The sequence below is a fragment of the Eriocheir sinensis genome, chromosome 25 (assembly GCF_024679095.1).
Source record: "Eriocheir sinensis breed Jianghai 21 chromosome 25, ASM2467909v1, whole genome shotgun sequence".
NCBI lineage: Eukaryota > Metazoa > Arthropoda > Malacostraca > Decapoda > Varunidae > Eriocheir > Eriocheir sinensis.
In genome coordinates this window covers 19,705,883-19,733,204 of record NC_066533.1, presented here as the reverse complement: position 1 = coordinate 19,733,204, position 27,322 = coordinate 19,705,883, and the positions used below count along the sequence as shown (strand labels likewise).

The following is a 27,322-nucleotide window of genomic DNA, read 5'->3' as shown; positions in this document are numbered from 1 at the left end:
AACAAGTGAAAAAAAACTCTATAATTGACATTTTTAGCAATAACTAGAGATTGGTATCGTTAGTTTTGTGGAGGCGACCGTTTTTAGCTTGAAATCGGGAAATATCAGAAGCGGAGTGCGAGAATTTGGCAACAGGTGGTCACGGCTGATGATGACTATGATCCGCCCCGTCAGTCGAGCCGTGATCAGGTAACGGAAGGGTGTACGGGGCATGGACGGGGCATCACGTGAGAGGAACGGGGCGTGAAGTGGCCGACAGGGGCATGGATGACCTCTGTTGAACTGTGCACGGCGTCAGGGAGCCACGAGTCAGGTGGTCAGTGTGCACGCGTGTGATGAACCTGACTGGATGCTGTGCGGGTCATCACGGGGCGGGGCATAAAGTGACTGACAGGGGCATGGATGACCTCTGTTGACCTGTGCACGGCGTCAGGGAGCCACGAGTCACCAGGTGGTCAGTGTGCACGCGTGTGATGAACCTGACTGGATGCTGTGCGGGGCATCACGGGGCGGGGGCGGGGCATAAAGTGACTGACAGGGGCATGGATGACCTCTGTTGACCTGTGCACGGCGTCAGGGAGCCATGAGTCACCAGGTGGTCAGTGTGCGTGCGTGTGATGAACCTGAGGGATGCTATGCGAGGCATCACGGGGCGGGGGCAGGGCATGAAGTGACTGACAGGGGCATGGATGACCTCTGTTGACCTGTGCATGGCGTCGAGTCATCAGGTATCAATGTGTGTGATAAACCTGACTGGATGCTGTGCGGGGCATTACGGGGCGGGGGCGGGGGGTAAGTGACTGACAAGTATTGATGACCTCTGTTGACCTGTGCACGGCGTCGAGTCACCAGGTATCAGTGTGTGTGATAAACCTGACTGGATGCTGTGCGGGGCATTGCGGGGCGGGGTATGAAGGGGCTGACCATATATATAGGTATATATATATGTACCATGAATTATTAAATGTTTTTCTAGACTCTTAACCCAGTAGCAGTGGGGATCATGTTTCTTAATGGTCCCTCTAAGCGAGAAAAATGAGAAAGAATCATCACTCACCCAAACCATTTTATGATTTATATCAAAGCATTTGTGATCAGCTTATGCATCATCTATTTTGAGGGGTTTAAATCATGGCACAAATTTGGCGCATCGCTGCAACACGGTAAAGCCACAAATTTGGCCCGTCGATGCTTCCGGGTTAATACAGTGCTTTTTTTTTTTTTTTTTTTTTTTACAGCACAGCAACAAGCAATTTTTATAGTGGAGCCATTTATGCTTTTATTTATGCTTATTTATTTATGCTGTAGACCCCTAATTCAGTGCTGTTACCTAGTATATAAGTGTTAAATGTGCCATATAAATCATCTTGTGTGAGTAATAATTAGTTAATATATGTGTGTCCTTACAGAGCTGTGTTCTGCCGCATGAGATGGATTGCACTCCTTAATTTGGTGTTTCTGATGAGTCATGAAACACACTATAATTAACATTTTTAGCAATAACTAGAAATGGGTATCGTTAGTTTTGTGGGTGAGAACTAATAGAAGTGGACTGACAAGTGTAGGAGAATTTGATTACCTGTGGACATGCATCTTGTTCACTCACCTGGTTAGCCCATACATTCTCTATAGCACGACAAGGAAATGCAGTAGAAAGTATGGGTATCGTTAGTTTTGTGGGTGATAACTTAAAGAAATGGATTGACAAGTATATGAGAATTTGATTACCTGTTAATGCACCTGGTTTACTCACCTGGTTGGCCCATTCATACTCTCCAGTGCGACAAGGAAATACAGCAGAAAAAGTTGTGTGGGGCAAAATGATATGAATCCACAGTAAAATCCAATGCATGTGAGGGAAGTGATGCAAACAGCTGTTTTCTCACCTGGTTGGCCCATACATTCTCTATAGTGCGACAAGGAAATGCAGTAGAATAAGTTGTGTGGGGCAAAGTGATATGAATCCACAGTAAAATCCACTGCATGTGAAGAAAGTAATGTCAGAAAGGAGACAGTTGATATTCTAGCATGGCAAGAAGACGGCAAATCATCTCAGCGACATGCGTGGTTCTGGCGGCCCTGGTGGTGGTGTGCCTGTGGCCGGGCCTTGCAGAGGGGTCGACAGACTTATGCGGCATCGATCTTAAGGGGCATTGCCACCATAACCAGTCGGGGCTCTGTAACACCACTGGCATCTGCGACCACCAACTGCGCCAGACAGAGGTTAGTGTGCGGAAATATAGTACTGTATTAGGGAGATTTGACGCAAATAAATGCATGAGAAATAAATCTTAACCTAGGTGATTATATGAGTTAAGTTTAGGGTATCTTGGAACACAGGATAGCCTCAACGCATAGCAAAAAACAGTTAGGGAATGGCTCAGTAAATAATGATGGTAAGGTTTGACACTAATACCTGCATGAAAATTAAATCTTAACCTAGGTGATTATATGAGTTAGGTTTAGGGTATCTTAGAACACAGGATAGCCTCAATGCATAGCAAAAACCAGTTAGGGAATGGCTCAGTAAATAATAATTGTAAGGTTTGACACTAATAAATGCATAAGAAATATATCTTAACCTAGGTGATTATATGAGTTAAGTTTAGGGTATCTTAGAACACAGGATAGCCTCAACGCATAGCAAAAAACAGTTAGGGAATGGCTCAGTAAATAATGATGGTAAAGTTTGACACTAATAATTGCATGAGAATTAAATCTTAATCTAGGTGATTATATGAGTTAAGTTTAGGGTATCTTGGAACTTAGGAAAGGCTCAATGCATAGCAAAAAACAGTTAGATAATGGCTCAGTAAATAATAATGGTATGGTTTGACACTTATAAATGCAGAGGAATTAATTATAACCTTGCTGTATATATGAATTAAGTTTAGGGTATCATGAAACATGGGATAGGAGCACTGTATAGCAAAGAACCATCAGGGAAGGACTCGGTATGTTAGATTGTAAGTGCTGTAACTGAGGACTTCATAAATTGGTACCACATCGGCATATATGTTTGTGTGTTGATGTAGGCTTGTTGTTTAGGAATCAAGCTTTTATATATGTTTCCTGTTTGCAATAAAAACCTCATGATTGTTACCTCACACCTTACCTGTTAGAATCATCATCGTCATCATTTTATTTACCATCCATTTTCACTCTTCCTGAGCGGTTGGACGCTTTATGTCTCTCCTCCATTCTACTCTGTCTTCTGCCTGATGTTCACCCAATTCCATCAATACCAAATCTTCTTGTATACACCTTCTCCACGTTTTTTTAGGTCTACCAGCTGGTCTCCTTCCTTCTACCTCTAATCTCTCCGCAACTCCCAACACTGTATCCTCACCTGCTCTCTTTACATGTCCAAACCATCAATGAGACACAATTTGTTTCTAGAAAAAATGAGAGAAAATAAGCTCTTGTATTTCTTTTCAGTCGTTGACATCAAATCAGACTTCACCGAGATGTCAGATGAATAAGGGTTTAGAAGGTCAGTCCCTGTTTATATGATTTAATAATTCCGTAGCTTTCGAAATTATAATTTTTAAAGTGATTTGGATGCTCTGCTGTTTCTTGTCATGCAGATTAGACTCTTCTGATGGATTTTACAAGTACACAAGCATTGAATTCTTGCTTAACCCATCCGTTGCAATTGGCACGGATTTTGCCTTCACCGGTAGCCTGGTAACATATAGTCCCAGGTCTTTCTCTGGCTCTGTGGTGGATAGTGGAGTGTTTCCTATGTGGTATTGGTATTCTGGATTTCCCCTCCCAAGGTGCAGGACTTTACATTTTTCCCCATTGAATTGTAGCAGACACTTTCTGTTCCATTCCTGTAGCTTGCTGAGGTCTTCTGGTAGGAAATCTGCAGTCAAGGGGTTAACAGTCTGTCTCAAAGTGTAGTTTTGACACTGTTCCCTCCAGCAGCACCAGTTCTCACTTGCAAAAGTACACTGAATTATATGTTTCTAGATTTAGACTTGGAACATACATTATGCATTTTATTATATCTTTTTATAGGGGCAGTGATTGATTAGTGGGCTTTTTTTCCCATTACTTTTTATTTATTTATTTATTTATTTTATTTTTTTGCCGTTGAGCTGCTTCCTTTGGTGTAAAAATAAATAAATAAATAAATAAATAAAAATAAACCTAGAAGACCAAGTAAATAGCTTTTGTTGATGTAATATGGTAGCTAAAACTTGTGCCTTTGTTCACCATCAGATTGTGGGTCTCTGCAGCCCTCAAGACGCTATGCTGGTGAGAAGCCGCTGGTTGAGATGCACCTGTACCACTACCATACGTGGATGGGGCAGCGCGCGGTTGTCAACTTTACCTTCCCATCCCCAGACTGGCATGGTGGGTGCAATAATGTGCTTTTCTCTTTTCATATATAATAGAAAGATGTGATTGGTGGGACAGTGGTGCTCTCCTCCTCCTCCTCCTCCTCCCCCCCCCTTACCTCAGACACGCCAATGTTTTTAACCCGTCCGCTGCGATTGGCACGGATTTGGCCTTCACTGGTAGCCTGGTAACATTATATTCCCATGTCTTTCTCTGCCTCTGTGGTGGATAGTGGAGTGTTTCCCATGTGGTATTGGTATGCTGGATATCCCTTCAATGGTAGCCTGGTAACATATACTCCCATGTCTTTCTCTGCCTCTGTGGTGGATAGTGGAGTGTTTCCCATGTGGTATTGGTTTGCTGGATATCCCTTCACTGGTAGCCTGGTAACATATACTCCCATGTCTTTCTCTGCCTCTGTGGTGGATAGTGGAGTGTTTCCCATGTGGTATTGGTTTGCTGGATATCCCTTCATTGGTAGCCTGATAACATATAGTCCCAGGTCTTTCTCTGCCTCTGTGGTGGATAGTGGAGTGTTTCCCCTGTGGTATTGGTATGCTGGATATCATCTCCCATTTTTCCTCACTTTTTGCTCCATTCCTGCAGCTTGGTGATGTCATCTTGTTGGAAATCCGCAGTCAAGGGGTTAATATGCTACTTTTGTGTATGACTTTCCAGATTTGACAATGCAGTACAAAATCAACAGCAGTGAAGACCCTTTCTGTCGCCAGTTTATCCTACGTGGTGTGAGCTTGCCCCTCCCTGACACACTGATGTATGACTGTGTGGCATTCCTTGTACCTGAAGAAACTGTGTGGGATGCTCAGCTCACTGTGATCAGTGACAAAGGAGAGGGAAGGACCTACACGTTCAGGCTTCCGAGAGCTTCACAAATAGGTTGGTAGTTTCAGACACTTCCCCCACTCACATCAATTATTTCTAAAGGCCGAAAAGGAGATTAAATGGGTTTTCATGAGAGTTTTTCACATTCATAGTACAGAAGAAGGGTCACACTACCACCAGGGTCTTTAAACTACCCCTGGAGATGCTCAAAACTCCTACAAAAGCCTTGCCAAATATGTGTCCTTGGGTGACGAAATGTTTTAAAATATGACCCAGTGTGTTTTACCTTCCACAGAGACGCTGAATAAGAGCCCTCAAGACTGGCATGTGTTCTTCTACTTGCACTACGACTTCATTGCCACGTCCTCTCATCTGCCAGTCACTATACAGGCAGATTTCCATGAAGTGTCTTACAACGTCTCCATGGTGAAGTGTCTGGATAATGGAAGCCCCGAGTGTGACGAATACTCTGTGCTGAGCTCCCTAGTTGAGCGCCCCAAGTAAGTGCTTTGGTGTGTGCAGGCATCTCCTGATTTATGGGAAGACTTTAACTTGTCCACTGTGACTGGCATGGATTTTGCCTTCACTGGTAGTCTGGTAACATTATAGTCCCAGGTCCTTCTCTGCCTCTGTGGTGGATAGTGGAGTGTTTCCCATGTGGTACTGGTATGCTGGATATCCCATCCCAAGGTGCATGACTTTACACTTTTCTTCATTGAATTGTAGCAGCCATTTTTTGTTCCATTCCTGTAGCATGGTGATGTCTTCTTGTAGGAAATCCACAGTCAAGGGGTTAAAATACCGCAGAACAGTGTTAGAGTTCATGATAATTTCTTTCACCACCCGTTATCAAGTGTGTGTGTGTGTGTGTGTGTGTGTGTTTACCTAGTTGTATTTACCTAGTTGTAGTTTTATAGGGCCTGGGGTGTGTGTGTGTGTGAATGATAAGCTTAAGTCTTGGTCACATTTGATTCCCTCTTTCTCATGGAATGTTATTTTCTTGCCCCATAACCTCAAAGGACTGGATGGACTAACAGCTGAGTAAGTACAAGTCAACTACAAGTTCTATACAGTCCCACATTCACATAAGTACATCAATGTTCCCCTCTTCCACATTACAATTACTTTTCTTAATAGTAAATTCTTGGTAGAGATAAGATCCTCGCAGTGTGACTTTATATATGCTAAAGCCATGTATATTGAGAACTTGGTGTATTGCAGTCTTCTCCTTCTCTACCTTAAGGCTGTATTCTTAAACGTCTCGGTGTCTCAGTTAGCCACCTTGAAAAGCCTCTCGTAGTAGATGTTGCTGTCGGGCTTTCCATGGACTGTTTTGTGGTGCCAGTGATAGTTTTACATGACCTCTGCACCATGAACAGGAAAAAAACACACACAAAAACCTGGTTAATTATCTCTGTGGCCTTGGGAAATAGTCGTAGTAGGAGCCTGAGGTGTTTAAAAATATGACCCACTCTTGTATGTTGTTGGCAGTATCTTCTGTCCTCTGTGTCCACTTTGCCCTGACACAGCTGCCTCATATCTCTCTCAAGTCTGTCCCTCCATCTGAATCGCTGTCTCCCTCTCAGTCTCCTCCCCTTCACCCCGTTTCCTCCAGTGTAATTCATATTTTCATCACCAGTATTTTCTGCCCTCTTAATCCATTTTGTCCTGACCCAGCTGCCTCATATCTCTCTCAAGTTAGTCCCTCCATCTGAATTGCTGTCTCCCTCTCAATTATCTCCCCTCTACTTGTCTCCTCCAGTGTAGTTTATATACTCTAAACTGCTCACTCTTGCCATTGTACAGAGATGACACCTGGACTGTTAGCCTCCCCATTTGGAGCAGCCCTGGCTTCTACGCTGTGACAGTACAGATAGTGTCCCCTGACTGCCCTACAGAGACAGGCTGCTATGTTTCAGTGTCTCCAAGATTCGGTGGGTACATCTCCATAACTTAACTTACAGATGGTCTTTTAACTTGTTTTCTGTTGTGCATAGCTTTGTGTTATATGCCAGATTGTGAAATAGTACAGTAATACCTCAGTTTACGAGTGCCTTACTTTATGGGTGTTTTGATTTGCACACAGAAACAATTCACTAAAAATGCTTTGGTTTATGAGCGGTGACTTGGTGTATGAGCATCCTGTTTGTACAAGTGAAAGACCCGAGCGTGGTTCCCTTTGTTCGCCGCAAGACGAGAGCACTCAGAGCGGAAAATAATGGGAATGGGGTCTCAGTCTCACAGAGGTAGCACCTGCGCACTCGTGTCCACTTACGTTTGTGCTTTAGTGTGCCATCTATGAGTCTATGAGTAAAATTCTGGGACTAATTAAGCTTGTAAACTGAGGTACATTGTTTTATAGAAGGTCTATTAACTTCTCTCTTTTGTGTATAGTTTTGTGTCGTAAGCCAGATTTTGAAATAGTACATTGTGTTTTTATATCTCCACAGAAATTGAACCAGGCATGTTGGGCGTTTGGATAACAGTTGGAATGGCATTTTTCTTGATATCCTTCTTGACGTTCCTGGTCTTCTTCAACCATCGGCTGCAGGCCAATAAGAGTAAGTCAATCTTGTGTTTTTAGACCAGTGAATGTCATAATGTTTATGTGTTTCAGTAACTTTAATCCATAAAGTTAGTTTCCAGCTTTGAAATATTTAACCCGGTAACAACGACGGGCCAAATTTTTGCCATGATATAACCCCCCAAAAAACAGATGATTCATAAACTGATCACAAATGCGTTGATATATATTATGAAATGGTTTACGTGAGTGATGATTTTTTCTCATTTTTCTCACTTAGAGGGGCCTTTAAGAAACATGATCCCCGCAGCTACCGGGTTAATATTCTCTTGAGTGGGTCTGTAAAATGTCAAATACAAGGAAACAGTCATCGCTATACACACACCTTAGCCATAGGAGAGCAGGTGATAGAAATGGATTAATAATGATTCCAGACTTTATTCAAGGTTTTATTCTTACATAGTTTTGGTTGTGAATAAAAATTGTTACATACTGATGACAGTCTCAAAGCAAGAGATAGGAAAGTTGCATGCACAAGCTTATTTGAAAGGTCAGGGAAGCAACACATACACAAAGGTAAATTAAGAGATTGCAGGAGGAGGATAATTTTTGAGACACTACATTAGGAAGTGGTGGGATCTTGTAATAGAGAGAATACAGGAAATACTTGGAATTTTAAGCATGAAATAGTTTTTGCAAGGTGACAGAACTAATTTGTGAACTTAACAAATGTAAATGAAGATTGCAGGAGGAGGATAATTTTTGAGACACAACATTAGGAGAGAATACAGGAAGTACTAGGAATTTTAAGCATGAAATAGTTGTTGCAAGGTGACAGAACTAATTTGTGAACTTAACAAATGTAAATGAAGATTGCAGAAGGAGGATAATTTCTGAGACACTACATTAGGAAGTGGTGGGGTCTTGCAATAGAGAGAATACAGGAAGTACTAGGAATTTTAAGCATGAAATAGTTGTTGCAAGGTGCTAGAATTAATTTGAGAACTTAACAAATGTAAATGAAGGTTGCAGGAGGAGGATAATTTTTAAGACACTACATTAGGAAGTGGTGGGGTCTTGCAATAGAGAGAATACAAGAAATACTTGTAATTTTAAGATAGGAGAATAGAAATTCTTGTAAACGAACATGTTGCAAGGTGGTAGAATTAATTTGAAAACTTAACAAGGGTATCTTTTTCATCATAATGCATTGTCAAAGCTTTACAGTGAACTATGAACTGTCCTGGCTCATTGAAATACTACAGCTGTTCTTCTGCCCCCTCAGGAATACTGCAAGCGTTAAGGGAAGTGCAGCCATCCGTGCTTCTGGTGTACTTGCCAGAGACTCAACAGCACTTGGATCTCATAAGCACGTTTGCCGACTTTCTGAAGAACTCTTGCCATCTCTGCCCCTACCTGGTGGACCGAGATGTGGGAGTTAAGGTTAGAGAAACTACTTTGGGTCATGAATACACCTGCTGATTTCTAAGGTTCTGTATGCCTCAGTGCTTAAAATCTACACTGAAACATTATGTGAATGGAGGTTCTGTATAGTTTGTCATTTCAGTCGTGTATCATTTGAAGTCTGCTAACTCTATCTTTTATATGCAGCTTATCAGAGGGCTTATACTGCCAGCTTGTCCCTTGATATAGTAGGCCTTGCTTTTATCTCTCTGGCTGTTACCTTAGGACTCTGGTATGGACTTTGAAAAATGTTATAGCTTTAACATTATTTAGATCTTTTATTTCTTTAGCAGTGCAAAACTTCAAACCTGTTTATATTTCAGGACCCAAACTGCTGGACCCGAGACAACATTATCAGTGCTGACAAGGTGCTGTTCATAGTTCCCGGCAAACCTGAGGCAGAGAGCATCACCCCCATTAGAAACCAATGGATAATTGCCCTCAATTACCTCTCAGGGCATCACTTTACAATACGTCAGGTGACACGCAAGGTGGCAGTTGTGATACTGCCTTCAAGTGGAAACATACCATGTGAGGTAAGAAACCAAGCACACAGTAATGAAAATACCTTGCATCAAGGCAGTGTTGCAGTCTTTGATTGGTTATGTCATGTGCCTCTAATACTATTGGTGACATTAAGAGCTTAGTCTAGAATTATGAATCAATAACAGAGTATGTAGGGCTGAAAGATGCATCTGAGGAGGAAGATTATGACATAGAAGGAAGAGGAAATATCACGAGCAGTGACTACCCCTTGAGGGAGTTCAAAATCAGGCATCAGAATATAAGACAAAACCTGTTAGCTACTCTTATCGCAGCAACATTCCCTTCAGCAAACTTCTACTTAGCTACCATTTTCTTGCACTTCAGATCTTGCATGTGAGTCGCTTCAAACTGGTAGATGAAATCGCGCCTCTGGTGACGTGGCTTCATACCGGCACGTGGCTGGACGAAATGTTCCTCTGGAGGCCGCACATCAGGTCTTCTAATGAAAATACTGCTCACACGTGGTCTGAGGTCAGGAATGCTGCCCTGAGGACCTCACCCCCACTGAGAATCCCCTCTGGAAACCACACTTGCTCATTACCGGGCAAGGATACTTTCTTCACAAACACCAATGGCCAAGATATTCCCCTAAAGGATGATGTGAGCGTACACAGCGAGGAGGACTCTGGTGCATCCAAGTGTGGCTCGCATGTCACTGTGTCTGTCTTTGATCCAGATATTCCCTCCGTAGACAAGCTGCACACCGAAGGCAAGGGCAGTGCAGCATCCATGAATGATGACCTGTCGGAAGACCTCTCAGACAGTGGTGATGAGGAAGGGATATTTACTTAAGGGATTTTTTTAAGTCTTCTAAATATATCCTGCTATATAAAAGTATTTATTATAACTTCAAAGATTATTTTTATACTTGCTACCACCGGAATGGAAGCAGTGTGCTGGTGTAGTTGCCCGCCTCACCACCTCATGATTTGTTTGAAAGGAGGCAACTCACCCCGCTGCTTTCCTTCCTTCCGTGATGCTTCTTGGGGAAGGAAGGACACAGGGTGGGTTGCCTCTATCCTTACAGACCCTGGGGTGTCAAGGCAGGCACCAAGGCCAGCACACTGCTTCCAGTCTGGGGCTGGGTGGTAAGCAACTTGTCTTATCATCGGTGTTTTTTTTTATTTTAAGCATGCTTGGTTTATGTATTTTCATTTTGAGATACATAGGAATGTATAAGTTAGCAAAATTCTATCCAGTTGTACCTTATGTTTTGGTATGTCAATACTGAAATTGAATTATTGTAAGGTTAATGTTAAGCATACAAAATTGCCTGAGCTAGTGTGAAAGCCATACACACATTGTTTCCCAAGTTATGGAAGTGGCACAGTGGCCTGGTGCTCCCCCGTGGTGCAGTGGGTTGGACGCTTTACAGAACACAAGAATCTGTGACTTGAGAGACTGAAGGCAATTAGATAAATGAGTACACAGGTAAATGAACTTGCAGACTTGATTACCATTTTTACTTTGTTGTGCATCATTATCAACTCCACTAAACATGACTGAAAAATGGCTGTGTACCATAACTATAATGTAAGTTAGTTATAATAATACATTTTTCAATGAATGCTTTCAGCTGCTTAAATGAATTTGAGACTTTACTTTAATGAAGCAAGATATCTACTCATTTATATGAAAGGCATCACTAGAAGACCTGGCAAGGCCATCAACTCCATTAGTGTTTAGTGTTTGCAATATATTTTTACAGTGCAATTTATGAGTGTAAAAACAGATTAAGGTTCCAGCCTAGAATGGGTGAAAACATTCCAACAAATAGTTTTAAGGCAAGCTAAAAGGTGCAATAATGCAATTGCTCAATGTTAACTATATCATTCCTATTCATTGTTAAGTAACCAGCTAGGGAAGGCATATACATACTATTGATCATAGTAATTATCATCAATATGTTTAGTTTTATGTATTTCAAATACAGTAGCATTCATTTATAGACAACATCTCACTTCACACATTGTTTGCTGCCTTGCACAGACCTACCGGCCTCTTGCAAACTCCTTATGTTCCTATGTTGTAATATAACAGTGTTTAGGAGCAGTGAAGGGGCATCCCTGCTCAAGTCCTCAGGGTGAAAAGAAACACATGTGTTCTCTGGGTAAAGCAATCCTGCAGATTACCTCACTAACTTTCAATGGCCCAAATAACATTATTTGTGCATATATATATATATATATATATATATATATATATATATATATATATATATATATATATATATATATATATATATATATATATATATATATATATATATATATATATATATATATATATATATATATATATATATATATATATATATATATATATATATATATATATATATATATATTGTTAAACTATGTTGTGACACTTATATAAAGTGTAAAAATATAAAATATATATATATATATATATATATATATATATATATATATATATATATATATATATATATATATATATATATATTGTTAAACTATGTTAATATATATATATATATATATATATATATATATATATATATATATATATATATATATATATATATATATATATATATATATATATATATATATATATATATATATATATATATATATATATGCCTGTGTTGTTACACTGTTACCTTGAGGAACAATGCCAGTTAGTATGTGACTGCATTATTATATGTCTGTCTATTGACCATCTTTTATCTATGTTTTGAGGCTTGTGGCCCTCGAACACTTAACATATCATCTCATCTCATCTCATCTCATGAACATATGTACATGCCACTGTGTATGTCAAAATATTATAATAAATAATTAAAATAACCTTGTATGATCTAACCAGCAACAAAGTATAAGTGTAAATATGTTTTTTCTGAATTGTTTCAAGATAACAAAAACTGATGATGCAGGAACACCAATGAACTACTTTTACAGTTCTCTGATTGATTGATTGATACCTAGTCTATTGTTGCAAGTAAACAACAGAGGAGAAGGGAGGAGCATGCTCTCTCTAATGCTGCTTGCCCTGCATTTGTTCAAGTTCTCGGATCAAGATGGTGAGTGTGTGTGTGTAACTGGCTCCCACTCGCAGTCTTTTTTTGGCACTAGTTCAATCTTACGATACAACTGATGGGGGAGTGCGTGCACGTGTGTGTGTGTGTGAGAGAGAGAGAGAGAGAGAGAGAGAGAGATGCGCAGTCCTCTAATCACTCAATTGAACTGAATTGAAATACTTATTGTTATAAAGTACAACAAAGGGGGATGGCTGGTCTTTGCAGACAAACCCCTGACTATAAATATGCGGCACAGCTGTGGGTATGGTTGTAATTACCGCCATGGATAATTATGTAGGTAATATATATAGTCTCATTATTACATCTCTGATTCAATGACCATCATAGACTCCTCACAGCCAACAAACAGGCACCAAAGGGGAAGGGAGGCGTAATGGGGGACTAAAATAATTGTCCGTGCACATGCTTCGCCCCTAGTGATGCCAGACCCAGTGCCTTGCCAACTCGAGGTGTCAAGAGATCGAGTCGAGGGCAAAAGGTGAGCACAGGCAGGTGGGTGCTTGTGTGCCAGTGCCTGCTTGCCGTTTGTAGGGTGAGGTATCGAAACTCAGCCTTATAGACATTCCCGTACGTGTAACAGCCGCTTAATAATCCATTTCCAGCAACTGTTCCGGGTGTCTTTCGGGCTGTGTCAAAATGTTAAGCCCCGGAGATGCGAACATTGATTCTGAAACTAAAAGACTGCCGGTGCATCCTCTCTCCGTATTTTTATCTATGGCTTCTTTCTTCCCCGCCGCACCTTCATTAGCCTTCCTGTCCTCAGGGCATGTGGCTGACACGCGTACTGGGGGCAGGAGGGGCGAGGAGCGGTGTTTGGGAGGTAGCCGCCAAGACATGGACAGCACCACAGCCAGTTTCGACCTCCTCATTCTTTCTCCCTGACCTTGACCATGGGGAGAACCAGCCAGCACCAACAAGACCACATCTGCCACCGCCTTCTTGTTACCACCCGAGTTGCAAGCTCACCCTCGCCTCGCCGCCTAGCTCCCCATTCGCTGCCTCCCGCCGCTGCCTATCGACCACCATGTCTGTGCTCTCTGGTGAAAAGGCCAAATTCACCCCACCTGATGACCTCCCAACCAAGGTAATAGGCTGTCTTACGTGTCTAGCGAAGCAGTCAAGGTGATAGTCTGTCTTACGTGTCTAGCAAAATGGTCACGGTAATAGCTCTATAGCTGTCTTACTTAATGTCTAGCTAGGCCAAATTCACTCCCCCTAATGACCTCCCAACCAAGGCAATGGGCTGTCTTACGTGTCTAGAGAAGCAGTCAAGGTAATAGTCTGTCTTACGTGTTTAGCGAAGCAGGCAAGGTAATAGTCTTTCTTACATATGTCTTGCCAGCTAAGTCAAATTCACCCCTCTTTTAATGGCCTGCCAACCAAGGTATAATATATCCTGGCTTACGTGTTTGAGTTAGCGTGATTTAATGACGACAATTAACTGGCAGGGTTTAAATTATAAGCAAATGGCATGCGGGTGACAGCTGCAGGGTACGTGGGAGGCTGTCACATACGAGGGAGTGGCAGAGGGCGTAACACGAAAGCTAACTTAGACGAAGGAATGTAGTTAATCTCCTATAAGTATGACTGACTTCCCAAGCTGGCGTCAGAGAGGGTTATCTGGCTCTATAATTACAGGTCCGCTCCCTTCCTCCCTCAAATAGCATGACGCGTGCATATAGCATTCCTGAACACTTGGCAAGCAGTTTTATAATTTGTACGTGATGGAGATTCATGCGCTGATAACACAACTTTATAGTGCACTGACATGACACCCGTTCTGCATCACCCTTTACGAAATTACATATGTTCTTATTCCTCTCGACGAGTTAATACGTATAATATTTGCTGCGCGTATAGTATATAGGCCTATGGATTCCACCTTTCCACTGATGACACCCGTTCTGCATCACACCCTTTACGAAAATACATGTTATTCCTCTCAGACGAGTTAATACGTATAATATCTGCTGTTGTGCGTATATGCGTAGATTCCACCTTCCAAAACATATTATCCTATTACTGCATGTCAGACTATAGTTTAACATGTATAATCATTGCTGTGTATAATTATGCGTATTGATTCCACCTTCCAAAACACATTGTCCTATTACTGTCAGATTAGTTTAACATGATTTCACCTTTCAAAACAAATTCTCCTATTACTGTAAGACTAGTTTCACATGTTCATTGCTCTGCGTATATGCGTATTGATTCCGCCTGCAACATTCCCTAAATTCCGAGCTGTCATGCAATCCTCCAGACCAGCGCGGCGCCAAGAACATTAATTATTTACATCGCCAATAGGGAATTCTACCTAGATTTGTTTTTCTTTTGTTAACTTGCTGCTTTCACCCACGTCGGGTGTGCAGTTTAATTTCACCCTTGTTTTGTCTTTTATGCCAAGACCGTATGCAAATATTTACGTTTACTATTACATAACTCTCTCTCTCTCTCTCTCTCTCTTAAAACACACACACACACACACACACACACACACACACACCTTTGTTGTTTACTTGCAACAATAAACTATCAATCAATCAATCAATCAATCACACACACACTCACACACACAGTTCTGCTTGAAAACAACTAGAACAGAAACATGCACTGTAAAATATATATATATATATATATATATATATATATATATATATATATATATATATATATATATATATATATATATATATATGATAATTCAGCCCTCGCACCCAAATATCTTTTACAGAAGAGTGTAGAGAGAGTGAAAACATTCCTCCAGTTATGTAAGTTCGCGTGCGTGCGTGTACATGTAATTAGTCTCCTTAAATAGCGACAGTGACCTTCGCCAGCAAATGTTACGAGAGTTCTGGGGTTGCTGTTCGCTACTTTTAGACGTTGCCGCCTCACATCAACTATTTCCAAAGGCCAAAAAGGAGATTAATCGGGTTTTCATGCGTGTTTTTTTAGGATTACATAACTCTCTCTCTCTCTCTCTCTCTCTCTCTCTCTCTCTCTCTCTCTCTTAAAACACACACACACACACACACACACCTTTGTTGTTTACTTGCAACAATAAACTATCAATCAATCAATCAATCACACACACACACACACACACACACACACACACACACACACACACACACACACACACACAGTTCTGCTTGAAAATAACTAGAACAGAAACATGCACTGTAATATATATATATATATATCTCTATCTATATCTATATATATATATATATATATATATATATATATATATATATATATATATATATATATATATTCATGATAATTCAGCCCTCGCACCCAAATATCTTTTACAGAAGAGTGTAGAGAGAGTGAAAACATTCCTCCAGTTATGTAAGTTCGCGTGCGTGCGTGTACATGTAATTATTCTCCTTAAATAGCGACAGTGACCTTCGCCAGCAAATGTTACGAGAGTTCTGGGGTTGCTGTTCGCTACTTCTAGACGCTGCCGCCTCACATCAACTATTTCCAAAGGCCAAAAAGGAGATTAATCGGGTTTTCATGCGTGTTTTTTTCACATTCATGGTACAGAGAAAGGGTCACACTACCACCACTATCCATGGAAATGCCCATAACGCCTACTAAAGCCTTGCCAAATATGTGTTAAAGGGCTAATGACCTCGCGAAAACGAGTTCTAAAGTAGTAATCATATAGTAGACATGGTTAAAAAATAGTGTGACCCTCTGCAGAGGATGAATGTAGGGTCCTTTAAGCTCACATATGCTTGTGCTAATGTGCTTTCTATATTGACATTGATAAGCTGTGTAGTTAATGGTGGAATTGTGTTTTTTTTTAGAATAAATTAGTTATAAACATTATTGCTCAAGTGGTAAGCTATTATATAAGTCTTAAATCTCCTGTTTCTCATACGACCATGCAAATCATATCACTTGCATGGCAGCTCTTGAGTCAGGGAATTCTTAAAAAACACTGGACAAGATAATGGAACTGCAGGAATATTTTGGGTGCAGAAGCAATGGTAATAGAACCCTGCGGTAAACTTTTGGTCTACTGCAACTTATGCAGTCATTAATGGATAATTTTTTTTGTGATATTAATGTGGATCTTTCTCTCTCTGATTCTCTTTTTTGGGGGGTATTCTTCAGCCTTTTCAAACAATGACACAGCAGGGATCAATTACCCTCACCATCATTCTGGACTTTTAGATTTGCTTATTTAATTACCTTCCCAAACGCCTTCAAATATCTACTCTACTAAACTGTTGAGGCTGTGATATGTACTCACCTCCTGCCTCCCACCCAGTACACAGTGAAGGAAATCCACCGCTATATGGTGGACTGCATGACAGCAGTGGGCACCCCTAAAGAGCATGCAACTGCCCTGGCTGATGTCCTGCTGGAGGCTGACCGTCGCGGCCACTATAGCCATGGCCTCAACCGCCTGGGTAAGGAAGGAGAGAGTCTTATAAAACTAGTGCAAGTGACAGCTAGCTGGGTCATGAATGTATGCACCCATTAGCAAGTCTACAATTTTAATTGAGGCCGACAAATTCCTGGCCAGGCACGCTAACTCTTACATCTGAAGGGGCTCCACATGCCTCCCTGATAAGCCATGTTTAGTACACTCATGATGGGGTCCTTTCTTATCTTGTAATTGCTTATCTCTGAGGAGCACTTATTGCTACCTGTATGTGATAAGCCTTTATCTTTCTGAATATAGTATGAAGGGGTGAACATTTTCAGTAGAATGACATGGCTAACATGATGTTCACAGGACATGATGTCTTTCAGAGATGTATGTGAATGATGTGAAGCAGAAGATATGTGATGGGGGTGCAGTGCCCAGCATCACCAAGGAAAGTGTCTCAACGGCACTCGTCCACGGCAACAATGGCCTCGGACCCGTTGTGGGCAACTTCTGCATGGACCTGGCCGTCAAGAAGGCCAAGGAGACAGGCATCGGCTGGGTCTGCACCCGAGGTGTGTCTGCCAGCCAGGCTCAGGCAGAAAACTTTTACATGTAAACCAATGTAAATCAATGTTTATAATGTTATATTTATCCAAAGAATGTGGTGTCTCATGTTAGTTCCTGTTTTCTCTTTTCCACAGGAAGCAACCATTATGGCATTGCTGGCTGGTACTCTATGAGGGCCACCAAAGCAGGGCTCCTGGTGAGGCCAGAGTGATGTCTAGTTTTCCTTCTTACTAGTATAGTATTAGTTAGAATATGATTGAGGACATTAGAAATATAAAGGAATGAGTACTGTATATTACTGAGCTGAGCTAAAATTCATGATTAGAGAGTGTGTAAAATGAATCAGCAAAGCCCCCAAATCATATGCTGGTGAAATCTTAGTAAATTATGTATTCTTATTGCATATGCATACCAGTTATTTGTACTTTCTTCTTTATGAACAATACTCACCTTAGATAAACTGTCAGTGCCAGAGCAGGGCCGGGCATAATGTGATTAATGACACACATCTTTTCTGCAGGGAATGAGTGTGACCAACACCTCTCCCCTCGTGGCTCCCACTCGCGCTAAAAAGGTGAAAATAATGTTTTTGGCTTTACTAAATTGTTGCAATAATATGCTGTGGTCAGAGCAACTGATATAAATACAATAGAATACAAAGTACATTAAAGTCATATACATTCGAGCTGAAATGTTGCATGAAGGCAACTTGAAATGCCGATATTGTTCTTAGTTGGTCACTAATTCCCTTGTGGTTGCCAGGCCGCCCTTGGCACCAACCCCATCTCTGTGTCCGCCCCGGGCAAGAACGGGGACGACTTTGTGCTGGACATGGCGACCTGTGTGGTGGCCGTGGGAAAGGTGAGACTCTGGTGCACCTTGTAGTGTAGACAATGGTAACACACCTGCACCTGCTGCTGCAACACTTGATACTCTAGCACAGACTGTACATTAAAGGCTTCTGAATGCCTTGTGTTTACTGTTTATTTGTTCTGGGGTCTCATTAGGTGCATGACTGTCATATATACAAAAGATAAATATTCTGTACTGTAGGCATGCTTTAATCAAAAACAATTAAAAACTGTAAATATTTTTATATGATATATTTTTAAAATCTTTTCAAGAAAATGTCAAATTCATGATTCCCAGCTTTCTGTTAGTCACTCTCCTCTACTGTAAACTGCCAGCACCTTCCCTTCCTTGCCTTGCTTACTAACTAACACCTTGCACTTTTATTCTGTCTGGTCTCCAATAGGTGGAAGCTTTTCACTAGGTAGGTTTGAAGTTTCCATTCTTTTCTGAACTGTACAAACATACCAATGGTTACCAGCGACTGCATGGTCTACTTATGATTCTCATTGTAGTATTCAGAATATTTGTTTTACACTGCAACAATGATGAAAATACAAGACTAGTAAGAATGTAGATTACATTGAAAAGTTAAAAATATCCTGACCTTTTTTCTTAGATTGAAGTAGAACGCAGGAAGGAGAACCCAATCCCCGAGGGTTGGGCCCTGGACAGCAAGGGGCATCCTACTACCAATGCAGCTGAGGGCATGCAGGGAGCCCTCATGCCTCTTGGCGGGACGGAACTTCACTCAGGCTACAAGGGCTATGGGCTCGGGATGCTGGTGGAGGTGTTCTGTGGGATAATGTCTGGTAAGTTGACACTGCTTAATGGATGGTAATCTTAGATGCTTCTTCTCTCACATCAGCTCAAGGAGATCAGTTGGGTTCTAGTTATTCTTTTTTTAGGTTCAAGGTACAGAAGAAGATTGAAAAATTTTTTCAAAAGGCCCAAAGGAGGTGAATCAGGTTCTAGTTATTCTTTTTTTAGGTTCAAGGTACAGAAGAAAGGTCAAACTATTTCCAAAGGCCATAAAGGAGGTGAATCAGGTTCTAGTTAGTGCTCTTTTAGGTTCAAGGTACAGAAGAAGGGTCAAACTATTTCCAAAGGCCATAAAGGAGGTGAATCAGGTTCTAGTTAGTGCTCTTTTAGGTTCAAGGTACAGAAGAAGGGTCAAACTATTTCCAAAGGCCATAAAGGAGGTGAATCAGGTTCTAGTTAGTGTTCTTTTAGGTTCAAGGTACTGAAGAAAGGTCAAGCTATTTCCAAAGGTCAAAAAGGAGATCAATCAGGTTCCAGTTATTGTTCTTTTAGGTTCAAGGTACAGAAGAAAGGTCAAGCTATTTCCAAAGGTCAAAAAGGAGATCAATCAGGTTCCAGTTATTGTTCTTTTAGGTTCAAGGTACAGAAGAAAGGTCAAGCTATTTCCAAAGGCCAAAAAGGAGATCAAGCAGGTTCTAGATAGTGTTCTTTTACGTAGAAAGTACATGAAAATACTGGCACTTCTTACCTGCCAAATCCGAGAATCAGTACAGAATCATTTGTAAGAGTCAGCCCTTCAGTTTTTTGCAATGAATCTCTCTGCTACAGGCGGGCAGTACGGTCCTAATGTGAGGCGGTGGATGCAGACGGACAGGGAGGCAGACTTGGGCCAGGCTTTCATGGCTCTGGACCCGTCATTCTTCGCTCCCGGCTTTGAGGACCGCATGGACGACCTCATGAACCACTGCCGCAACATGGAGCCGGTAAGCCCATCGAGTGCATGAGAATACTTTTTTTCTATATTACAGTGAGGGGGTCATCTCAAGGGTAATAAACAAAAGCAACAAGAGAGGTCAATTTCGGGTGGAGAGATGTTGTGATATCTCCTGCCATTTATATTTTTTTTTTGCCATGGAGAATTACAGTCTACTCTTTTTGTATTCCTAATGTACTTGAAAGGTCTGAGTTTTTAAAAATTTCCATATTGCTTCTTTTTCCATTAGGGACTTCTCTCAAACTCACTCTTATGCAAGCTAATAACATGCCTCCCTTCACTATGTCATATCTCACCCATTATAACACTCATCAGTACTACATCTCACACACTTTCTCTATATTCATTTCCCTTTTTATGTGGTGCTTCAGGCTGACCCCAGTAAGCCGGTCCTGGTTGCTGGTGACCCTGAGCGTGCCCATGAAGCTAAGGTGAAGAAGGAGGATGGCATCACCTACCACATCAACCAGATCACAGACTCGGTAAGCATTTTAACTTTTACTATAACTTCATCAACTCTAAATAAGTTCTCTCTAACTGAAGTACTACTGATTATAATGCAGGGTATCTTTTGTCAGGGGCAGTACCTATCTTCTGTGAGTCCTAGTGTTAATAGTTCATGTTTGTTTATATTTATACAATGTAATGTTCTGCCATTCCAGTGGAGGCTTGCCAAGGTCCTGGGTGTCAAGCCGATGGAGTAAGGTGACCTCCTACACTGACGACAATAAGTTTGCTTGCATTGCTCATCTGTGTTCAGGGAGTTGTTGTTAGGGTGGACTTTTTTATGCTTTCATGGTTTTCATTGCAACTGTATTACACCTTCTCGGGATGTCTGCACTACAAGGCAAGGCTTGTTGCGGGCGGATGTGGTGTAAAATAGTCACTGAGGGTTTACTGTTACGATTTTGAGATGTTTTCTACTTGGGGTTTTATAGGATTTGTAACACACGGACACAACTTTTGAGGTGTGGGTGTTAGTCTTGTGCTGACTTACTAACACTCTGACGGCATTCTTGGCAGTGCACGGAGCAGTGGACAGACTTGTGAAATATATATATATATATATATATATATATATATATATATATATATATATATATATATATATATAGATATATATATATATATATATATATATATATATATATATTTATTTATATATATATTTTTTTTTTAAGAGCAACACTAAGAGTGGCCACTTCACTTTAATTTTCTTACACGATGACAATCATGTCACGTCATTCAGTACAATGTTTGCAGCATGTCAAATAAAGGTCATTATATGCAACTCAGGTTTAACAGCCAACTCTTGCTCTTTAGACCTCTAGAAAAAAAATAAACAAGAAAATATTTGTGAAGAAGTTTGCAGCAGGTGCTTATCACTAACAGAAGCATATCAGTGCACAAAGTTATTTTTCCATACATATAACGCTTGAGTGTCTGAGACTTGAGAAGCAACGTTAAGGCCCTGCTTTTGCCTGTGTGGAGGGAAGCTTGTGCTTAGGCTACTGGCCTTTGCCTGCAGTATTAGCTTCTAAGTAGGGGCAGTGGAAAACCTTTTTCTACAAGCCTTTCAACCTTCTTGTCCTTCAATGACAAAACTTTGAGAAATCCACAGAACTTATGCAACACGTGGATAAAACTACCAGACACTTCTCAGCTTCCCGGCTCAAATTCACACCTGCGTGACCATTAACAGTACAAACCTACCTGTATTGATACATTATACATGTGTCACAGGCATTATGCAAAGGCAAACAACGGGCATTAATTAGGTTGACGTATTTTAAGAAGACTTGGCTGTTTGTGACCTAGTACTGTTTTGTCTTACTTCACTGCTTTGTTGCATGAACACACTGCTAGTACTCAAAGTACAATTGGGAACTATATACGCTTTGATGAGACAGGGTCCTCTTGGCAACATATGAAATGGGATTGTGCCCTTGGGGTAATATTTCATACAAAGCCAGATACAAATTTCTTGCATTTATTGGACTGCCATGGAAGGGCAACCTTTCAAGGATAATTGCCTGGCACAACGGAAGACCACCCCAGATATACCTCTAAGATGGATGTTGGCCTATCAATAAAATTGGATATATTCAGGTGCTGTTTCATTCTCACTTGGATGTTCACAAGCCAGAATATATTTTTGTCAAGCTCAGTCTAAGAAAATATGTATTGTAGTTATATTATACTTGCATCACATAGCCACACCACTGCCAGCATCATTTCTTGTATTTCATGCCAGAATAATGCCGACAGACTGAAAGGTGGTGTTCATTCTTTTATACATGCATGCAGTAAAAATACATTGCATTAAAAACAATACATTTATTACCAGTATTTATTAGTATACTCTGAACAACTTGTTAGCATCTACTTCATTATTAGTTGGCATAAGATCTAATGTTATTCCAGACTTGAACCTGATTTAATGTTCACTGATAACCTGGGACACAGTTTTCCAAGTGATCTTTTTAACCCGGTAGCTGCGGGGATCATGTTTCTTAAAGGCCACTCCCTCTAAGTGAAAAAAATGAGGAAAATCATCACTCACACAAACCATTTCATAATATATATCAACTCATTTGTGATCAGTTTATGCATCATCTATTTTTTGGGGTTTCTATCATGGCAAAAATTTGGTCCATTGGTGGTAGATGGTAAAGCCACAAACTTGGCCCGTCGCTGCTACTGGGTTAATACTCAGGCTGCCCAGGGACAAGGTAGATAAGAGTCATGTTAACAATCCCACGATTAGTCTCGGCTACAGGAAATAAACACGCTCGGCTTCACTCTGAACTGACCAGGTTTTTTTGAGTCTGTTCATGTCTTTTCAGGCTGCCAGGATCTGCCTCTCACAGTGGGCTCATTGGGGCCACGTTGAGTAACTTTGCAATCTGCCACTGAAAAGCAATACAAGGGCAAGAAATCAGATATATGAAAACCATGTGGAAAAGCCTTTAGACAAAAACTTCAGACTTCAGAAACACTCAAATGGACTAGTTTAAAATTGCATACATACATACATAGCTTTTGAATTTCTCTATGTGAGAAATAAACTTTGCAATCTGCCACTGGAAAATAATACAAAGCAAGAAATCAGATATAAAAACCATGTGGTACTTTAGACAGAAATGCTCAAATGGACTAGTTTAAAATTGCATACATATGGTAATAGCTTTTTAATTTGTCTATGTGAAAAATAAACTTTGCAATCTGCCACTGGAAAATAACACAAGAGCAGGAAATCAGATATATGAAAACCATGTGGAAAAGCATTTAGACAGAAACTTCAGACTTCAGAAACGCTCAAATGAATTACCTTAAACTGCATATATACGGCAATAGCTTTTGAATTTGTCTATATCAACCACACACCTTAGTAAATCAAGGGTATCAAGGCACCTCTCTACCCAGAATTGACCTCTCTTTCGGCCACTCCACTACTCTACACAGTCAGGAGGAAATACAGGCTGAGGAAGGCTGTGGAATTTGTCTATGTAAGTCTAAGTAAGTGATCAGAACATGAGAAGCAAATACCTACACTGCTCTTGGCCTGGTTGGGGTGGTACGTGATTCCTCCATCTTCTTTAATCTTCTGGCTGTGGGCACGTTCAGGGTCGCCTGCCACCAACACGGGCTTGCTGGGATCCGCCTGTACGAGAAAGCACAGAGATAGTTTTCATGTGTTTCCGTTACCATAGGCTGGGAATAACACTGACCACTATTTAGGAGCTGGGAAAGTTGTGTAATGTAGAGCGAGAAGAGATTGTGGAGGCATTAGACTTTCCTGTAACCTAGTATCTAAAGCACAGAACCTAAGTCTTGAAAGCAATTGAGGTTTCCATAGGCTGGGAATCACATTTGCCACTATTTAGGAGCTGGGAATGTTGAGAAATGTTAAGCAAGGAGGGACTGTAAAATAATTATATGTGCGTTTAATCAAGTTTCTAAAGCACAGAACTGAAGTCTTGGAAGCGATTGAGGTTTCCATAGGCTGGGAATTACACTGACTACCCTTAAGAGCTGGGAGTATTGTGTAATGTTAAGCAAGGAGAGACTGTGGAAGAATTATCTGTGCCTTTAACCTAGTATCAAAATCACATAACCTAAGTATTGGAATCTTCAGGCATACGAGTCACTAGGGTTTTCGCTCACCGGCTCCATGTTGCGACAGTACCCCATCAGGTCATTCATGCGGTCCTCAAAGCCTGGGGCAAAGAACGCTGGGTTGATGGCCACGAAACATTGACTCCGGTTCGCCGGGGTGTCAAAATTCGTCCTGTTGCGGATAGTGTGGGCATAGTCCCCTCCTGTGTGAGTAAGACTTGGCACTTAAGTTTTTGTGAGTAATAAGTATGCCAGAACATTTTACAAGACAATAACTCATCATTAACCACTAACTGATATATATTTCATCCTCTTGTTGTTTGGGATGTCGCAGATCACACTTGCTAATTCAGTTTTCGCAAGTACATATCATATTTCTTAAGTACATATTACAGAAAGGCAGAAAGAATCCCCTGATATATATTTCATCTTCTCTAGGATGTCAAAAAATAACACTTGCCTGAGAGTATGCCACAGAAAATCTCCACCATCATGCCTAGACCCGAGCCCTTGTAGCCCGAGTGCAGCTCTGCTCCTCCAAGGGGCATCAGGATACCGTCAGTCTGCACAGGGGTGGGGTCCGTGGTGGGCTGTCCTGACCCGTCCACGAGCCAGCCTGATGGGATGGTTTCCTTCTTCAGCACAGCGAGTTCAACCTGATGACAAGCAAATGCAATGTGGTTAACTTGAGTCATCCCTTGGTAGATATTAACCCCTTGACTGGGGATTTCTTACAAGAAGACATCACCAAGCTACAGAAATGGAACAAAAAATGGCTGCTACAATTCAATGAAGAAAAATATAAAGTCCTGTACTGTGGGAAACATTCCACTATCCACCACAGAGGCAGAGAAAGACCTGGGACTATATGTTATCAGGCTACCAATGAAGGCGAAATCCGTACCAATCGCAGCAGATGGGTTAAGGCTAAAAAACCTAATCCCTTGTGAACATTGCAACAGTCTAGATATCAGTGATTATTCCAAGGCATTTTTAGTGGTCGTAGTTGGTGCAAGTGAGGACTGAGGTCATACTAAGATGAAGGAATAATAATTTAATGCAAGGACCTGAAGACTTTAATATACAAGCCCTTTCTAGCCAAGACAACTCCTATAAACACACTTGACTCTCAGTTTTAGTTCAGTTTTAGCTAATGGTATATGTCCACCTCAGGAGATGCTCTGAAATACTGTCACTTTCCTTACCTTGCCACTTGCAACAACACTGGTGGCCATGTCAAGCTCAAAGTTGTCCTGAGCCTTCCCCGGGGCAGCCACGGCTATTGGGTTGGTCCCCATGAGTCCCTGCACGGCGAATTAATAAAATGAAAAGCAAGAACTGAATGAAAGATTAGAGATAAGATACATGAATTTTTGTAAAGCCTAGACATGATATTGAAGGGACTGAAGAGGGAAAGAGAGAGAAAGAGAAAGAGAAAGATATTGGAGAAGGAAGAGAAAGGAAAAAAGAAAGAAAAGGAGTAAGAATGAGAGAGAGAAAAGAGAAAGAGGAAGAGAAAAAGAGGAGATGAAAGAAAGAGTAGAAAAGGGAAGAGAAATAAACAAAAAATAAGATAATAAGAGACAAAAAAAAAGAAAGAAAAAGAAATAGTGTGAGAAACAGAGAGAGGGGGAAAGAGACAAAGACAGACAGACAGGCACACAAACAAACATTGGGTCAACACATCCCTCAAAAACTCACCTTCTTGGCCCTGGTAGCAAGGACCCCAGAACATGCATTGGTGAAGCTCATGCCCTGGAAGGAAGGAAGCAACAAGAGATCACACAGCAGCATTACAAAACCATATGCTCACCTACTTAACAGCCAAGGGAGGGGATGAAAATTTATACAGTGTCCACCTATGCAGTGACACTCTTAAGCCTTTCTGAGCCATGGAATTGTATACAGGGAACTAAGGAGCAATATAAGCAGTTGGTTATGTCCTCTGCAATAACCAGAGACCTCAAGAATATAAAAAAATGGAATGAAAATTAAGATATAAGGGGAAGGGATTGCTACTATTTTGGGCCCCACCTAAGGTCTAGTTCCTCATCCATCATTCACTGCAAGCCACCAATAGGCCAATGATAGCTGGATGAGCCTCCTATCCTACAGTCTGGGTAGTATGCATATATCACTGCAATAACTTATAATTCTGCACAAAATATCTCAATCCAGTACTCACAATGAGGCCCTGATTGGCAGCCTGGACAGCATACCAGCCAGCAATGCCGTAGTGATTGCTGCCTGAAGGGAAAATACAGAACTGTCACTGGTTAACTCTTGCATAAGGGTTTCGGACAGCATAGGGATGAATGAAGATGCTGGTTAACTTTTACGTAAGGGATTCGGACAGCATAGGGATGAATGAAGATGCTGGTTAACTCTTGCTTAAGGGATTCGGACAGTATAGGCATGAATGAAAATGCTGGTTAACTCTTGCATAAGGGATTTGGACAGTATAGGGATGAATGAAGATGCTGGTTAACTCTTGCATTAGGGATTTGGACAGTATAGGGATGAATGAAGATACTGATTAACTCTTGCATTAGGGATTTGTAGGGTATAGGGATGAGCTAGAGTAGAAAGTCGAGTGCGTGCAGGACAGTGCTATGCTTGACCCTTCCCATCCTGTAGTGTACCTCTGGCGCAGACCCAGCCGACGCCTGCACTCCGAGCCTTCTCAATGGCCTTGTCCATGCAGAAGCTACCCACCACGCCCCCCAGGCCGCTCTTCCCGTCCACCAGGGCCGTGGCAATGGACTCCTTCAGCACCTCGGGCGTGACGTGGCCGTCCGCGACACTGTGACGCAACTCGGCCACGTACAGGTCTGGTGGAGGGGAGGTCATGTAGCA

General features: G+C 41.2%; 3 protein-coding genes across 7 annotated transcripts in view; 2 read left to right on the top strand and 1 right to left on the bottom strand.

Moving 5' to 3' along the window:
* Positions 1–121: 121 nt before the first annotated feature.
* On the top strand, positions 122–11,173 carry LOC127003584 (uncharacterized). 3 transcript variants are annotated; one of them, XM_050870490.1, is made up of 11 exons: positions 122–227; positions 1,410–2,223; positions 3,439–3,493; positions 4,228–4,362; positions 5,026–5,244; positions 5,486–5,690; positions 6,997–7,124; positions 7,641–7,751; positions 9,000–9,157; positions 9,502–9,714; positions 10,049–11,173. In XM_050870490.1, exons 2-11 carry the CDS (start codon positions 2,029–2,031, stop codon positions 10,514–10,516), a joined length of 1,887 nt encoding a protein of 628 aa, XP_050726447.1. In that variant the 5' UTR covers positions 122–227; positions 1,410–2,028; the 3' UTR covers positions 10,517–11,173. The 3 variants fall into 3 exon arrangements, with proteins under 3 accessions (XP_050726447.1, XP_050726448.1, XP_050726450.1); XM_050870491.1 differs by having other exon boundaries at positions 136–227; positions 1,780–2,223; XM_050870493.1 differs by lacking the exons at positions 122–227; positions 3,439–3,493 and having other exon boundaries at positions 2,075–2,223.
* Positions 11,174–13,269: 2,096 nt separating this feature from the next.
* On the top strand, positions 13,270–22,455 carry LOC127003582 (uncharacterized oxidoreductase YjmC-like). The gene is made up of 11 exons (XM_050870486.1): positions 13,270–13,352; positions 13,549–13,869; positions 17,071–17,212; positions 17,559–17,747; positions 17,877–17,938; positions 18,263–18,316; positions 18,505–18,603; positions 19,211–19,403; positions 20,182–20,336; positions 20,719–20,829; positions 21,010–22,455. Exons 2-11 carry the CDS (start codon positions 13,552–13,554, stop codon positions 21,049–21,051), a joined length of 1,365 nt encoding a protein of 454 aa, XP_050726443.1. The 5' UTR covers positions 13,270–13,352; positions 13,549–13,551; the 3' UTR covers positions 21,052–22,455.
* Positions 22,324–27,322, bottom strand: part of LOC127003583 (uncharacterized oxidoreductase YjmC-like) — an 11,003-nt gene continuing 6,004 nt past the window's right edge. For 2 of the 3 annotated variants that reach the window (XM_050870489.1, XM_050870487.1), the window contains exons 3-10: positions 27,109–27,297; positions 26,652–26,713; positions 26,168–26,221; positions 25,672–25,770; positions 24,927–25,122; positions 24,515–24,669; positions 23,901–24,011; positions 23,341–23,430 (exon numbers count right to left, since the gene is read on the bottom strand). In XM_050870489.1, coding sequence (XP_050726446.1) covers positions 23,356–23,430; positions 23,901–24,011; positions 24,515–24,669; positions 24,927–25,122; positions 25,672–25,770; positions 26,168–26,221; positions 26,652–26,713; positions 27,109–27,297 — 941 coding nt within the window. In that variant the 3' untranslated portion in view covers positions 23,341–23,355. Of the gene's footprint in view, positions 23,260–23,340; positions 23,431–23,900; positions 24,012–24,514; positions 24,670–24,926; positions 25,123–25,671; positions 25,771–26,167; positions 26,222–26,651; positions 26,714–27,108; positions 27,298–27,322 lie in introns of those variants that run through there. The other variant, XM_050870488.1, reaches the window with a different exon arrangement.

Excerpts from the sequence above, each read along its gene's own strand:
- LOC127003584 (XM_050870490.1), top strand. The coding sequence starts at position 2,029 with ATGGCAAGAAGACGGCAAATCATCTCAGCGACATGCGTGGTTCTGGCG. Across the intron at positions 5,691-6,996 it reads TCCCTAGTTGAGCGCCCCAA|AGATGACACCTGGACTGTTA; the intron begins GTAAGTGCTTTG and ends GCCATTGTACAG. Across the intron at positions 7,752-8,999 it reads TCGGCTGCAGGCCAATAAGA|GAATACTGCAAGCGTTAAGG; the intron begins GTAAGTCAATCT and ends CTGCCCCCTCAG.
- LOC127003582 (XM_050870486.1), top strand. The coding sequence starts at position 13,552 with ATGTGGCTGACACGCGTACTGGGGGCAGGAGGGGCGAGGAGCGGTGTT. Across the intron at positions 17,213-17,558 it reads CCATGGCCTCAACCGCCTGG|AGATGTATGTGAATGATGTG; the intron begins GTAAGGAAGGAG and ends GATGTCTTTCAG. Across the intron at positions 20,830-21,009 it reads TCAACCAGATCACAGACTCG|TGGAGGCTTGCCAAGGTCCT; the intron begins GTAAGCATTTTA and ends CTGCCATTCCAG.